This window comes from Mirounga leonina, unplaced genomic scaffold (assembly GCF_011800145.1).
Source record: "Mirounga leonina isolate KUSES-001 unplaced genomic scaffold, KU_Mleo_1.0 Mir_418, whole genome shotgun sequence".
NCBI classification, from domain to species: Eukaryota; Metazoa; Chordata; class Mammalia; order Carnivora; family Phocidae; genus Mirounga; species Mirounga leonina.
This window is the reverse complement of record NW_023270739.1, coordinates 10330248-10345022: the sequence shown is the minus strand read 5'-3', so window position 1 is coordinate 10345022 and position 14775 is coordinate 10330248. Positions and strand designations below refer to the sequence as shown.

General features: G+C 47.9%; 1 protein-coding gene across 5 annotated transcripts in view; it reads right to left on the bottom strand.

Annotated features, from left to right (window-relative positions):
- LARGE1 (LARGE xylosyl- and glucuronyltransferase 1) overlaps positions 1-14775 on the bottom strand; it is a 514447-nt gene that overhangs the window by 374184 nt on the left and 125488 nt on the right. For all 5 annotated transcript variants that reach the window (XM_034987635.1, XM_034987636.1, XM_034987633.1 and 2 more), the window contains exon 2: positions 1534-1721. In XM_034987635.1, the coding sequence (XP_034843526.1) occupies positions 1534-1639 (106 nt within the window). In that variant the 5' untranslated portion in view covers positions 1640-1721. The remainder of the gene's footprint in view (positions 1-1533; positions 1722-14775) is intronic.

The window sequence follows — 14775 nt, the reverse complement described above, 5'->3', positions numbered from 1 at the left end:
CCTGTACTAGCCCTGGACCGGCACCGGGTGCTCTCAACCTTCTTTTACAAGGCTCTTCCATCGTCCCTGGCACAATGCTTCCTTCAGTCTCTCCTAGGATCAATAGCAACTCACCTTCCTCCCTCTGATCTCTTTGCCAAAACGTACTCATCCACTGCCATGTCATAATTTACTCCATTTAGCTGCTCAGATGGAAGCTCCTCTACTCCAGGGATGTATGGGACAGGGAAGTGACGGGGTGTGGTCCTGGGCCCTTCCCTGCTATGCAGACATATGGTGCTACCTCGATCATATGCAGCTGAGCAAACCTCAGAAAGTGAGGTGGACCTCCTAATTAAAAGGCAGCCCTGCGCTGTCAATAAAATTATGCATAAAGGAAATGTTTAAAAACACCATAGTGACACTCTCTCTTTCTAAAACTGAAAATGTTTGAAAAAAAGGGGGACGGGGGTTGAGTGTCAACTCTTGCTCTTGATTTCGGCTCAGGTCACGGTCTCGGGGTCGTGGGGTCGAGCCCCACGTCGGGGTCCACGCTCAGCATGGAGCCTGCTTGTCCCTCTCCCTCCCCTTTGGCCCCTCCCCTCTCTCTCTCTCTCTCTCAAGATGAATCAATAAAATCTTCGAAGAGAATTAAAACACAGGAGTGACTCCCTTGAGACAGATTTTCACTTGAGATGTTTTTGACTTCAACTGTGGGAGCAAATAAAAAGAGAGCGTCCTCCTCGACGCGGCCATTCCTTCTTCCCTGCCTGAAGCTCAGAAAACCATCTCTGATCCGCAAAACACTGCCCTGCCTTTGAAACTGCTGGCTGGAAGAACGGCGAGTCTCGTCTTCTCTACCGATTTCTGCAAAGTGACAGGGACCAGCATTTGTTTTTATTTGTTTGGGGAGGGCAGCTCTTCTGTTGCATCCGTCTCTTGGGCCAGTCAGTGTGACTGATCATCTTTCACACCGGGCCCGGCCTGACAGCTCCAACCACCGTCTCCCGCGGCGCCCTGGGCTCGCCTCGCCATCACACGCGTGCTGCTTCCACGGCACGGTGCACGTCCACGTCTGCTGCCGCCGCCTTCCCAGCACCGGGCTCGGCAGAGGCGCTTGACAAGAGCGGTAGCAACGGTAACAACAAGATGTTCAATGTGTGAGCAAACGAACAGACCAAAGAATGAAAGAAACATGTGGCTCCATGAACAGCGAAGGAATCCCTCCGGGGCCCAAACCTTGCGCCCCTTATCGACACCGGGATCGACGTGCAAAGCGGGGATTTGACATGTGCGACCCCTCCACTGTATGCAGGCGCACCTCATTTTGCTTCTGTTTGCATTTTGTCCTCCTCGCTACGGACTCCCTCCCACTACCTGTGTAAACCTGGCATGTCTCGGCCCGGGCCCACGCGCGCGTGCTGCAATATCCTCCCGTTCCACACAGTGACAAGTTGGGATCAGAAGACCCGGAGGGGCTTCCGAGGACTCCGGGACAGCCAGGGTCCTTTTGCTTCCCTCCTCCCTCTCCCTGTGCGGAAGCCGCCTTCTTACCTTCAAAGCTCCCGGCGAACAGGTAAAGCCAGGTGATGGCTGGGATGCAGAGAACGGTCAGCGAGGCAGCCAGGAATTTCCGTCTCCCTCTGCAGATTCCCAGCATCCTCTCAGAAGTGGCAACCCCTAATCCCAGCGCCGCTTCTCTGCCCAGAGCACGGGGTCCTCGGCCTCCCTCATAATACTTTCTGAAAGGAAGAGCAAAGAGGAGGGCTGAGTTCCCAGCGCTGTAAAAGGATGCAATTTGCGGGGGGTGGGGGGGGTATCCCAGAGATCCTGAAAGTATCTGGCTCCTCGACGACTTCCTGCTGACCTTCTAGCCCAAGACACAATGCTGCAGTCTTACATCTATCAAAACTGAGACAGCTCTTTTAAAAGTAAATAAAGGATGATGAAAACTATGACATCGCTCCCTCCCTCCTTCCCTCTCTCTCTTTCTCGCACGTGCACACACACACACGTGCGTGCGCAAGTATTTTATAGTACAGATTAGTTTGAAGCCCGAACACACTTACTAAAAATGCATTTAGTTAGCACCTTGTATGTACCAAGCACTAACTAGGTGCCCTGTTTTCAAAAATGCCAGGAACACGGGTTAGTTTCCAAGAACACAGTCTAACAAGAGAGACCAACTTAAAACATCCACGGGCACTCCAAAACTGTGATGACTGAGAAGTGCACACATGGACCTCTCTGGAAAGACCAAGGAAGTTGCTGACTGATCCCTGGGCGGTCAAAATGGCAGAACAGTTCCTGAGTTCGAGCCAGAGAGAGCCGTGGAAGGCGCCGGGGGCTGCCTCCTGGCACACTCGGAGGAGAGGAGGCTGGGTCAGCCAATGTCATCTGCAGGGAACCACATCCCGATCACAGCTGATAACCTACAAACACTCACCAGGGACTGTCTTAATAGCTTCCACCTTTAATATGGAAGATGTCCAGAAAAGCATGGAAACGATTAAAACGTGCAGAAGATGGAGAGGAACACAGATAACCTGTCACCAGCCTGCAGAGAGTCAATCCTGAGGCCAGGCGGAAGACTTGCTGAGACGTGTTCAAAGCAGAGGGAGAAGGTCAATGCACATGGAGTAGAGGCCCAGGATCCTTCACCTGGGGATCTGACCGGCAGGTCATGTGCCTTATAAAGGAATTTAAAAACCAACAGCCCTGCAATCTCATCTCCACCTATCTCCTCACATCGAGCTCACACTGACTGCAGGTGGAGCGAGGAGCCTCCCAAACGGAGAAGAACCTACCCCTGCAGGCAGCTATACAAGGCTTGTCATCCCCAAAGAAATTGCTGGTTTGGGTGTCCCTTTGGGTATTCCCATAATATGTCCTTCCCTCTGCCATAACCCTTAAACCCCATGGGACTATGGCCTGGTTGAACCGTCTGTCCTCCCCACCAGCCTTGGGGTTTCCGGGAGACAGACATCCTGTCCGCTCACCTTGCATTCCCTAAGACTGGGCATACCGTCTGTCACCTGTAGGCTGGCTGATAGCTGTCGGCTGAACAAATAAATGGGATCAGATTCTAACCAAAGGCAGCCCTCCCAAGCTTCAGGAGTCTGTGTTCAGCAAGTTGCTGGCAATAAACACCTAATGGAGCCAATCTCAATTGTCAACGCCAGGTTTGCTTCTGCACCCAACTCTGACATGATTTTCTAAATGGTCCTCCTTTGAAACAGATGAATGATCCCAGGGCTGGAGGGTGTGGGCTAGCAAGGAAAACCAAACAAGCAAAATCACTTTAAACAAGGAATGTTGATTGGAGGAAAGTCCCCCGCGGGAAGTGTTTCATTCTGAAGCATGGGCAACAGACCCTCCACACACACTATGTCACCAAGAATGAGGATCGCCCCGCCACTGGCCAAATCTCGCAGGAAGAACAGGGGACAGGAGGCTATGCAGTTAGATCTGGATTCAAATCCAGTTCCGCACGTGACTAGCTGTGACATTGGCAAGCCCTCTGTCGCTGGGTAAGCTTCATTTTGTTCATCTCAAGCAATGGCCTCTCTGTCAGACAGTCTTAAACGAGAGAGTCCTTGAGTAAGTGCTGAGCAAAGGAACATGTGACAGGGTGAGCCCCACCTCTTCCCGAGAGCTGAAGGAGGAGCAGCACTCAGGCTTTTCCAGAAAACAGATCCCAACAAGTATGTTCGGCTGACACCACCAAATGGGTGATCTCAACCCGAACATCCTACTCGAATCTCCTTTAGGAGATACCACCACATTAAAATGGCCCTTTGTGGGTTGTTTGTTTGTTTGTTTTCAGTTCATTTATAATAATAGTAGCAAAGACAACTAGCAGTAATAACCTGTGAGGTAGGAACCAGTTTCCATCCCCATTTAATGGATGAGAAACTGAGGCCTAAAAAGACCAACTGGCCAAAGGTTATACCAGCAACACCTCAGGCACTCCTCTCCCTAAGGAACTGATTCTAACAACCTTTGCCAGGGGTCATTTTCCCTCTGATCTAACCTAAATCCTTCATATTGAATCTTAGGATTTTTCTTCCCAGAGTTCAATATATCACCACTGCTTGCTCTCATTCAAAAAAAAAAAGTTCAATAGAACAAAAACTGGAAAGCTCTTGGTGAATTTGGACTTCAGGGGAAAGTAGGACTATATATGGAGCTGAACTCAAGTGGTGTTAATATTTAAAAGCATTTTTAAAAAACTCTTTAAGACACTTATTTTCCTCTTTTCCTCGCTCCATCTGCAAAAGTTAATTTCAACTGGCACAATTTGTCCAAAGTTTTAAAACAGAGTCTAGAGTGGTTTGCATTTTATGATAACACTGGCATCTAAAATTAAACCCAGCAGGTAAAAAATATTCCTTCATGGATTTGACTTTTAAATGACACCTCTGTGCACTAAAAACACATTTTAAAGAAAAATCTCAATTTACATCAGAAGTTACTCTAGGAAGTCAATACAGGAATCAACACAAGAAGGAAGGAAGGAAAAAACCGAAGGCGGGCTGAAAATTACCTCCCACATGTGTAAACATTGATGGATTAACTGGAAAGTTAGTCTGGAACCTGCTTTTGCCTGGTCAGAGGGAGACAGACTCCTGGGGCAAAGAGTTACCTTTAAAATGCCCCTGCCTCGAACCCAACACCCAGTTCTCCTTGGCCAAGATGGTCAATTCTCCCACTAAACATCTACTACTCCATCTGTCTTCTCCCATCTGTCTTAACCAATGAAATTCACATTTATGCAAAACATTGCATGAGCCAGAAAAAGTATCGTGATCTATTAAAGCCACAAAAGCAGCATTCAGAGCTGAGAGTAAATAAAATGTGATTACAAGTATCCTTCAGTCCAATGTAACACATTGTATACACATGTACAAATACCTATAAAACTATACATATGAAAAAAGGTATAAAGGTTATAGGTTATCTCTGGGTATAGGGTATGGATAATTTAAATATATATGAATATGTATTTTTCCCAAATTTTATACAAAAAATAGTGTGGCTTTTATAATTTAAAACTTGAATCACCATGTCTTCTTGTTATATTGCACATGATTCAAAATACCTCAGCGCGAACAGTGAAGAATACATGAGTTAGTTTTACTTTACATGCAAGGTGCAGGGAGTTAAGATCTGTAGGATCCTTGGGGAGCCTGGGTGGCTCAGTTGTTAAGCGTCTGCCTTCGGCTCAGGTCATGGTCCCAGGGTCCTGGGATCGAGCCTGGCATCGGGCTCCCTGCTCAGTGGGAAGCCTGCTTCTCCCTCTTCCTCTCCCCCTGCTTGTGTTCCCTCTGACTGTGTCTTTCTCTGTCAAATAAATAAATAAAATCTTAAAAAAAAAAAAAAAAATCTGTAGGATCCTCGTTGGGAATACACCCTCCAGGGGTGACTGGCTACCATTTGAAAGTCTCTAGTCAGAAGCTCATATTCCAAATGCTGATCTGATCAACACTGGAGATTGCCTTTTTTTTTTTTTTTTTTTTAAGTAGGCTCCACAGCCAACATGGGGCTTGAACTCATAACCCCGAGATCAAGAGTTGTAAGCTCTACCAACTGAGCCAGCCAGGTGCCCCTGGAGGTTGTCTTTTAATTAGCATCATTAGAAATGAGTTTTCATGGGTGTTCAAGATGTATGAGTTATCTAGAAATACTGCACATGAAGAGGGAATAAAAGTCTAAATAATCTCCAAAAGAAACAAATAAACAAAACGTCTAAGGAACCCAATGGCCAAAATCCTTCAGATGCACTTAGGAGCCAAACTGATCCTATGGGCAGGCAACAGAGTTGGGTCACCGACTGTAACTTTAAGATCGGGTGAATCCTGTCAGTTCCATGTTGTCATCTGAGTCTCAAGTGAACCTTTCTTAGGGGTCCTACAGCAGACGGACCCTCCATAGATGTCAGCTTTGTTTTATCATTATTTGTACTACTGCACCCCTTGCCTATACCCAAGCCTTTCCCACACAGCCCTACTATCCAGCCATGCCTTTCCTCCTCTCCTGCACCTCCAGAGGAATTTCAAGTCCTTGCTGCCTCTGCAGAACATCTCCCGACAAGTCCAGACCTGGAGGTGCTTCCTCCCTTTGTTCTAAATTCCAAAGGCTGTCAGCCGCACATTCCTGATCATATCACTGTCTTCTAATCATTTCCCAGCATTAATTTCTCTTGACTACACCAAAACTCCTTAAGGGCCAAGGATCCAGGTCCTCTCGTGTTTGTCTTCAGCCTCTGCCTGAGACCAGCAGCTAAGACCACAGTTTATACTTAGCCATCTCCATCCAAAGTGTGGTCCCTGAAACACCATCAGCAACAGCTCATATCTTGCCAGAAATGCAGGCTGTCAGGTACCCCCCCCCCCACGGATCGAAATCTGCACTTTAACAAGCGCACACCACTGTTTCAGAGCCCTGTACTACTAAAGCTTGGAGTAACGAACCGGTTGTTGTCTCCCACCACTCCTACTGACCCCCTCCCTCACCTCACCCCTGCAGGGACTGGCCAGGGCACTAGGGAGAACCAGCACATCCTGGACTTTGTTGGTTATCTATTTATTACAACAGTTCTCTGATAGATGGAAGGAGAGTTCCTATAAGGAAAAGTGCCTCTTTCTAATTAAACAGAAGCACCTTATGGACTCGCAGTGGCTCTAATGGCCCATCCTGACCTCCCATCAAAAACACTGCTTAACCATTTGAATGACTGAACAGCACCAACACCACCCACCGAGGCATCACTATACCCATCCTGCAGATCAAGAGAGGCTTGAGGACGCTGATTCATTGTTGGAAACCCTGGGACTCAAATTCCAGTGCTTCCTGAGAAAACGGAACACCAGTTCTGTGCTACAGGACACATAACTGATGACCAGTCTGCCTCCCCAGTCAGAGCACAATGCCTCAAGACCAGGCGCTTCTGTCTACTTTGGCCACTGCTGTTTTCTTTGTTGCTAGCACTCTATCTAGCATATAGGAGGAGATCGCTAAGTATTTACTGAATGGATCAATGACTGAATATCTCCATCACAGCCAGCAGCCTCCCTGGATGTGCATTATCATACAAACTACCCAGTCTGATTCAAGGGCCAGCCCACACCTTCCCCCCCGCCACCCGAGCCCAGCTATGGAATCCTCTGGAACTTCCACTAAGGGATCAGCAAATTCCTCTTTAACCTCCATTTCCCCTGGCTCCCTTCCAGCTCTGCTCTTCAGGGAAAGTACAGCTGTGCCCTGGATTATGGCTTTCCCCAAAGGAGAACCCTTTCCCCTACTCTCTCATGCAAATACCTGAGGGCTAGGAAGCAGGCATGTGCCCCCTCTTACTGCCTCTCCCTCTTCTGAAGACCCTGCTCCTCTGTGGCTCACCATTGTTCTCTCCGTCCTAGTCACTGTCACCTGGCATCTTCTGGGTACTCCTCTCATTCTGGAAGACCTCAGTGTCCACCGCACGCTCCTCCACCTCTCCGCCCCGATTCCGTGACAGAAACGGTCAGTTCAAAATGTCTGCCGCTTCACATGGGCCAAATTTACATTCTAGAACTTGGTGTCACCCAAACCAGCACAACCTCCCAAATCTCAAACGTCAGTGTCAACCCCTGGGGGCCTTCCCGGGCTGCCATTACACAAATTCTTCACTGTCATCGTGAACCCCAATCCACCGGCTTTCTTCATGCCTGCCCATCCAGCTCTAGATTTTTCTTATGTTCATGCTCATTCGGCTGACAGGCCATGATTCAGTATTATAACCTCCCTCTGCAAGCACGCATGGCCCCCCTTGGCCCTCCTTTCCAATTGTACCAGCCTAGAAAAATCCACTCGTGCAGATGAGCACAACCATACATGTTCACCATGGCTTTCCTTGGGAAGCCAAATGTTGGGGTAGGAAACCACTATCAGGCAGGCAGATCCGTTCCATTTAGTCATGTCTGATTTCAAATGGGCAGTCAACTGCTAAGAGACACTATTACCTTTCTCTGGAACTCACTTTCTTATTACCTGAGATATTTACTTCATACATTCCTTTTCTCCTCAAGCTTCCTCTTTTCCAAATGGCAAATTCCAGGAGGGTTCCGAGATGCAGTGTGGAACCCACCGTGTTTTCTCTCCCCAGGCGAGATCCCTCATTCCAATGTCCCATGAGACAGTCTCCAGGCTGATGCCTCCCACATTTTTATCTCCAGCTCTGGCCTCTCCTCTGAACTAGAGACTCACGTGTACAAAGACCTTCCCCTACCATGTGGCCTCAGACCTCAATCCCAATTTCTCTCTCCCCCACCCCTCTTCTCCAGAGCTTTCCACCTTCTTAAAGAGCACCATCATCTACATCAAAGCTCAAGCCCCACACCTGGGAGCCATTCTCCATTCCTTACTCACCCCTCATATCTTGTCAAATCTGGCCATCCTCAAATCCTGCCATTTTTACCTCTAAAACATGTATTCTGTCCAATGATACACCCACTTCTTTCCAGTTTTACTGCCACTATATAAATCCAAGCCACCATAGTCTCATGCGTGGACCCAGTGCAATAGCCTCCTAACTCAGATCACACCGGAAATTATTCAACATTTCCCCCACAGCTCTTAAAATAAATCCCAAACTCTTTGGCGTGTCTGTAAGGAGCTACTTGGCTTGACCTCTAACTGCCTCTCGGTCTTCATCTCTGGCCAGTCACCCTTTAATTCTCCTTGCCTCCAGCCATCCCGGCCCTCTCACTTCCAGAATGCACCTCAGGGCCTTTGCCAAGTATGCTCCCTTTGTCTGGAATGCTTATCACTCTGCTTTTTGCTGGGCTAAGGGCTGCTGATTCTTCAAGCCAAGGTCTTGAGTGCAGTCAACTCACAGAGGTCTTCTCTGATGGCCCTATGCCCAAGGGCCCCTCCTTCGCTCCATCTGTCACCATGCTCTAGCCACTCCCTCTACTGTCCTCCTCAGACTTTGGCATGATACAATTATCTGAGGGATTACTTATTTAATGGTGATCTCTCTCACTAGATTTCAGTCTCCCCTTGGGCAAAAATGGCTGCTTTAATTTCAGCGCACACCCAGGCACACAGAAGTCTTACTCCTTAAATGGATGAATGAGCAAGTGAACGAACATGCCAGACAGCCTCGACCACCAGATACCTTGTAGTCCTTCTACTATTGTTTTAATAAGCCCTTTCTACACGAAAGCTTGCCATCTTGCTGCCTGAATCTGTAACATTTGTAATAGGAGAAAAGAGAATCCACACAATGCCCCACATAGGTCCCTACGGATGGGGTGAACCCTGCCGAGTCCCTTTGGTACGTTTGAGGTCACTTGCCAAGTTCACTTTGGTAACTTTCTCTCCTTTCTCTGTTCCACAAGGAAGAACACACAAGGGGGGGTGGGGGGTTGGGCCTCTCCCTCGGGAGTCTAGGGCTTCCCTCTGGGAGGCCTAACCCCACAGATGCTTCCTCCCTCCCTCTCTTCTTTGCACATCAGGGCCGAAAGCATCTCCCTCCGGGAGATGATGCTTGGGCTTGTCAAAATGGTACACCCGATTCCTTTTCTCCTTCAGAGAATGGCATTTGGCCTTGGGGGCACTGTTTAGAAATTGATCACGTGAACTACAAGAGTAAAAGCCACCAGCAATGTGCTTTGGAACAAATGTTGAAAACGTGGAGTTCACTGTTTTAAAGGACTCTAAGGGCCCATTTCTGCCAACTTGGTTTGTCTTGATCCCACTGTGAAGTCCAATCCTCTTGCTGCAGAGAAACATGTCCTTTTGCTCTCAGAACCACTATGACGTCTTAGATAGAGGTCTTGCTAGGGTCTCTGAGCCAGTCGTCACCCACCCATTTCACACAACTTTGCAGTTAGGACACGCCACCTGCAGCCTGAGAGCCTAGCCATCTTGTCTCCGTTATGTTCACGGCGAGCTCCAAGGCACGGTCTGCATCTGATGCAGGCCTCACAGCATTTACGGAGGACAGGAAGTCAGGACTTGGGTTCAAGTATCAGCTCTGCACGTTGGCTATAGGATCTTGACAAGTCATTCAGTATCCCACAGGCTCCCATCCTTTTTCGTGAAAGGCCATGGCAATATCAAGCACTATTGGTTATTGCAAGGATTGAGGGAGATCAAAAGAATCTCCAAAATACGATTGCACAGCAACATGAGATGCTAGAGTAGTATTAATAACATTAAATTAGTTGGATTTCAGCTGCTTGACCAGTCAAATTCTAAGGCCCACAAAGTAGTTAGAACGGTGTCTTCATCCATTTGGGCTGCTTTGGAAAAATACCATAGACTGGGCAACGTAAACAACAAACATTTATTTCTCACAGTTCTGGAGGGTAGGAAGGCCAAGACCCAGGTTCTAGCATGTTTGGTGTCTGGTGAGAGCCCGCTTCCTGTGTCTGCCCAAGGGGATGCAGGGGAGCTCTCTGGGGTCCCTTTTATGAAGGCACAGTCCCATTCACAAGGGCTCCACCCTCATGACCTAATCACTTCCGAAAGGCCCCACCTCCTAATAGCACTGCATGGGGGGTTGGGATTCAACATGTGGATTTTAGGGGGACCCAAACATCCAGTCCATAAGTAAAGAGGGAAAGAATCTAACAAATATGGCTGGCCCTGGTCCTGCCTCAAGCTGGCATATACTTAAAAGGAAAAAACATCCTACCATCTACGGGGGGCGGGGGGGAGAACACATAAACTGTGCTGAACACATTATTCAATGAGTGTCAACTTTTTTAAAGGGGTCATTTCTGTTCTTTAAAAAAAGGAATTGCCTCATGAAGCCAATTATATCTCAAAACTCTGTGCCAGGAAATGATTCGCAAAGAACCAAACCAATATGCTTCCTGGGACAAGATGATAGCAACTCTTACAAAGCTCATCCTGTTCTCCATAGCCACCTTTAAAAAGGAAAAAAGAAATAAGGGAAGTTAATTTTAATACTAGATTTTATTTGGCCTAGCGTGTCTAAAATATTAGCATTTTAACATGTCACCAATATGAAATATTACCAAGAGAGTCCATTCTTTTTCTTGTGCTAGGTCTTCAAAATTCAGAGCGCACCTACTGGGATGAGCGCCGCTCAATCTGAACGACCCACATTTCAAGTACTCCAGAGCCACGGTGCGGAACAGTCCAGGTGAGCAGCTTCTGAGCCTTCCCATCATCGTGCTTCAGGAAGCAACTGTGGCTGCAGGCCCTAGACTGAGCTGGAACAGAGGACCCAAGGCTCTGCAGGAACACAGGCTGGAGATATGGCAGCCTGGGCGGGTGACGGCGGAACCAGAGAGGACTAGATTTCACTGGACATGAGCACACTCGAGAAGGGAGACAATATATGGCAGCCAACGAGGATGCCAAGCACCATCCTGACACTCCACGTGGTCTTAACTCACTCAGTCTTTACAACCAATCTGTGCAAATCCACTTTACAGGTAAGGGCACCAAGGCTCAAAAGATTGAGTGACTCAGGTCGCATAGCTGGGGGAAGGGTAGGGTAGGGTAAGAAGGTGCCTGGGGTTAACCCCAAGACTCCTGACGTCAAATCCAATGTGTTTTGCTTGGCATGGCATTAAAGGCCACCATGACCTGCAGCCCACCCACATCACACCTTCCAATGCAGGACCAGCACCTGGATGAAGGACGCTGTGTCCTTCACACTGCCCTGCTGTGACTTCTTCCTCCTGGTCTAACTCCCTCTTATCTGCATGATGACCCTCTAAGACAGTGGCTCCCAATTGGGGGTAATTTTGCACCCCCCATCCGAAGGATACTTGGCAATGTCTAAAGACATTTTTGATAGTCAAGACTGGAGAGAATGGGGTACTCCTAGCATCTAGGGACCCAGGAAGTACTGCACATTCGCTGTGATCATCTTGTCCATAGCCACCTCCCTTGGCCTGGGGAGGTGGAGTGAGCTGATCTGCATCCCAGCTCCTTAATTTCCACCCCTTATATCACACCATACAACCCGGTTTCCGCTTTTTCAGGGCAGGAGCTCGTTTCATAGAGATGTCGACAGGTGGGCGGTGTGAACATCACTTCTAGCACGGAGCTCTCTCTGACGTGACACAGGTGGAGAAGCAAAAAGGAGGAAAAGACTTGAGAAGCAATCAAAAATTTCCACTTACAATATTAACCTCTTTCAACAATGCATTGCCAAACAGATCTTTAATGCAAATTGATCCTTCCCGGGGATACACACTTTTCCTGGGGTCAGACGACAGCTCCGGGAAGGCTGATTTTTATGTTTTTGTTCTGAATGTTAAATCAGCGCTTAATCATATCCATGAGGCAACCCACTGGAGTGTTTTGGTCTTCATTCTTTTGATTTTCACTCTGGGAAGGGATGATTTAAGCAGGCATGCCTCCCATTTCCATTCTGCTTAAGCAAACACTCATAAGCATTTATCAAGGGCGGAGACTGCTAAATGCACTCCAGTCTCCCCAACTGCTGGAGGAGGATGTGTCTAACTTGCAGAGTCTATTTTGCCTCCGTGTTTCAAGGCCTATGGAGATTTCATGTAAATCTCTCTTGTGGCAAATGATAAGAAGGTAGCTATTTCTTTACCTTCTCTTGACTCCCCAACTTTCATCCCCATTCCACCCAAGACATGGGGCTTGGGGCTGAGGATAAGAGAAGGATACAACAGGGTCCCTGCCCTTGAGCAGACCTGTAAGAGTGTAGGGGACAGACGCCGACACCATGAACAGGACACAAGACAGGATCAGGGAGACATGACTCTCGGGAGAAAACATTTGGGCTGAGCCAAGGGAGGATGGCCCAATTCCAAAGGCTGGCAAGGAAAGGGATGTCTCTCCTGGCAGAGAGAGCCTCCCAGCAAAGTACAAGGGCATGCCTGGGATCAGGGGACGGCAGCCAAACACTCCTTGCAGAGTCAGGTAAGGAGGGTGATGGGTGGAGGGGAATGAGCCTGGAGGACCTTGAATGCCAAGTGAAGTAGAACTGGGACTTCATCCTACAGCCCCTCAGGACCTACTGAGCAGGAATTACAGCATCTGTGGTTAAGAAAACCAACAACTCTGCGAGCGATGTGAATTCTGGGTTAGGCAAAGAAGAAAGTACATCCCAGAGGCCAACCCGAAGGCTTCTGGGGGCAGACCCAGCTGGGGCCATCCCAAAAGCCGTGTCCTTGTTTGGGGAACATTTCCGTTAACATAGTGTTGATCTGGTCCAGATGTGGGTACAACGGACTGAATGTTCGTGTTCCCCCCAAATGTGTATGTTGAAATCCTAATCCCCAGTGTGATGGTCTTAGGAGGTAGGGCCTTTGGGAGGTAATTAGGTCACAAGGGTGGAGCCCATGAATGGGATTCATGTCCTTATTAAAGGGACTCTCTCCACCGTGTGAGGATACAAGAAGTCAGTGATCTGCAACCTGAAAGAGTCTCCTCACCAAGACCTGACTATGCCAGCAGGCTGATCTCAGACCTCCAGCTTCCAGAACCGTGAGAAATAAATGTCTGTTGTCTAGAATACACCCACCCAGCCTGTGTACCATGTCCCAGCAACCCTCGTGGACTAAGACAGTGAGGCAGCACTATGCTCTGGGATGGGGCCTCTAGCTGCGGGGCGTTGGTCTCGGAGTGCTGGAGGGACACGATTCTCCTTTGCCAGGGACTGGTTTGGGGATGGCCTGTGACCCAGTCCTGGTCATAAACTGCAATGAAAAGTCACAGTGTCACCAAAGCCACAGGAGGGAAAGTGTCATGAAGAAAATTCCTCTTTCAGACAGACAGAAACCTTATTTGCCTCAGATCATAGAGGCAACACTCTATGCCTCCCGATTTCAAAATATTTGAGCTACGTTGTGTGATGGCTCCCAAGTGTGACATGGTCCCCTGTTTTGGGCCACAGAAATATCCTTGCAACTAAAGAAAAATGATGTTTGTGTTTGTTTTTGGTTTTTTTTTTAACTGAAGTAGGATTCTCATAACATAAAATTAACCTTTTTTTTTTTTTTTCAAAAAAAGATTTATTTGTTTATTTTAGAGAGAGAGAATCTCAAGCAGACTCTGCACTGAGAGCAGAGCCTGACACGGGGCTTGATCTCACGACCATGAGCTCACGACCTGAGCCGAAACCAAGAGTCGGACACTTGACTGGCTGTGCCACCCAGGCGCCCCTAAAACTAACCATTTTAACAACACATAATTCAGTGGCATCTACTGCATTCGGTGTCATGTAACCACACCTTGGTCTAATTCCAAAAAACTGTGATTACTCCAAAAGAAAATCCCGTACCATTAAGCAGTCACTCCCCGTTTTCCCCCCTCTCCGGGCCCCTAAGAATCACCACTTTGCTTTCTGTCTCTATGGATTCACCCACGCTGGATATTTCGTATAAGTGAAGCCACATTCAGCCTTTTGTATCTGCCTTCTTTCACCTAGCATAATGCTTCTATGGTTCAACCGCATTCTAGCATTACCAGTATGTCATTCCTCTTCATGGCTGGATAATATTCCATTGCATGGATAGACACATTGTCGATCCATTCATCGGCTGATGGGCATTTGGGTTGTTTCCATCTTTGGGTAATTCTGAGTTGTGCCGCTATAAACGCTTGTGTACAATACTTCTTTGAGAAAAATAGCTCTTCTTAAGGTTATCGAAATCCCTTTGTTCTATGCACATAAGGATGTCTATTATTATGAATGATTTTAAATGTCTAGAACCTCGGACTTGGGGAACTCAACTAGAAACAGCTATTTAGCATCTACTTGCAGCTGGGTCTATACCAGGCACTGGAGGACATTTC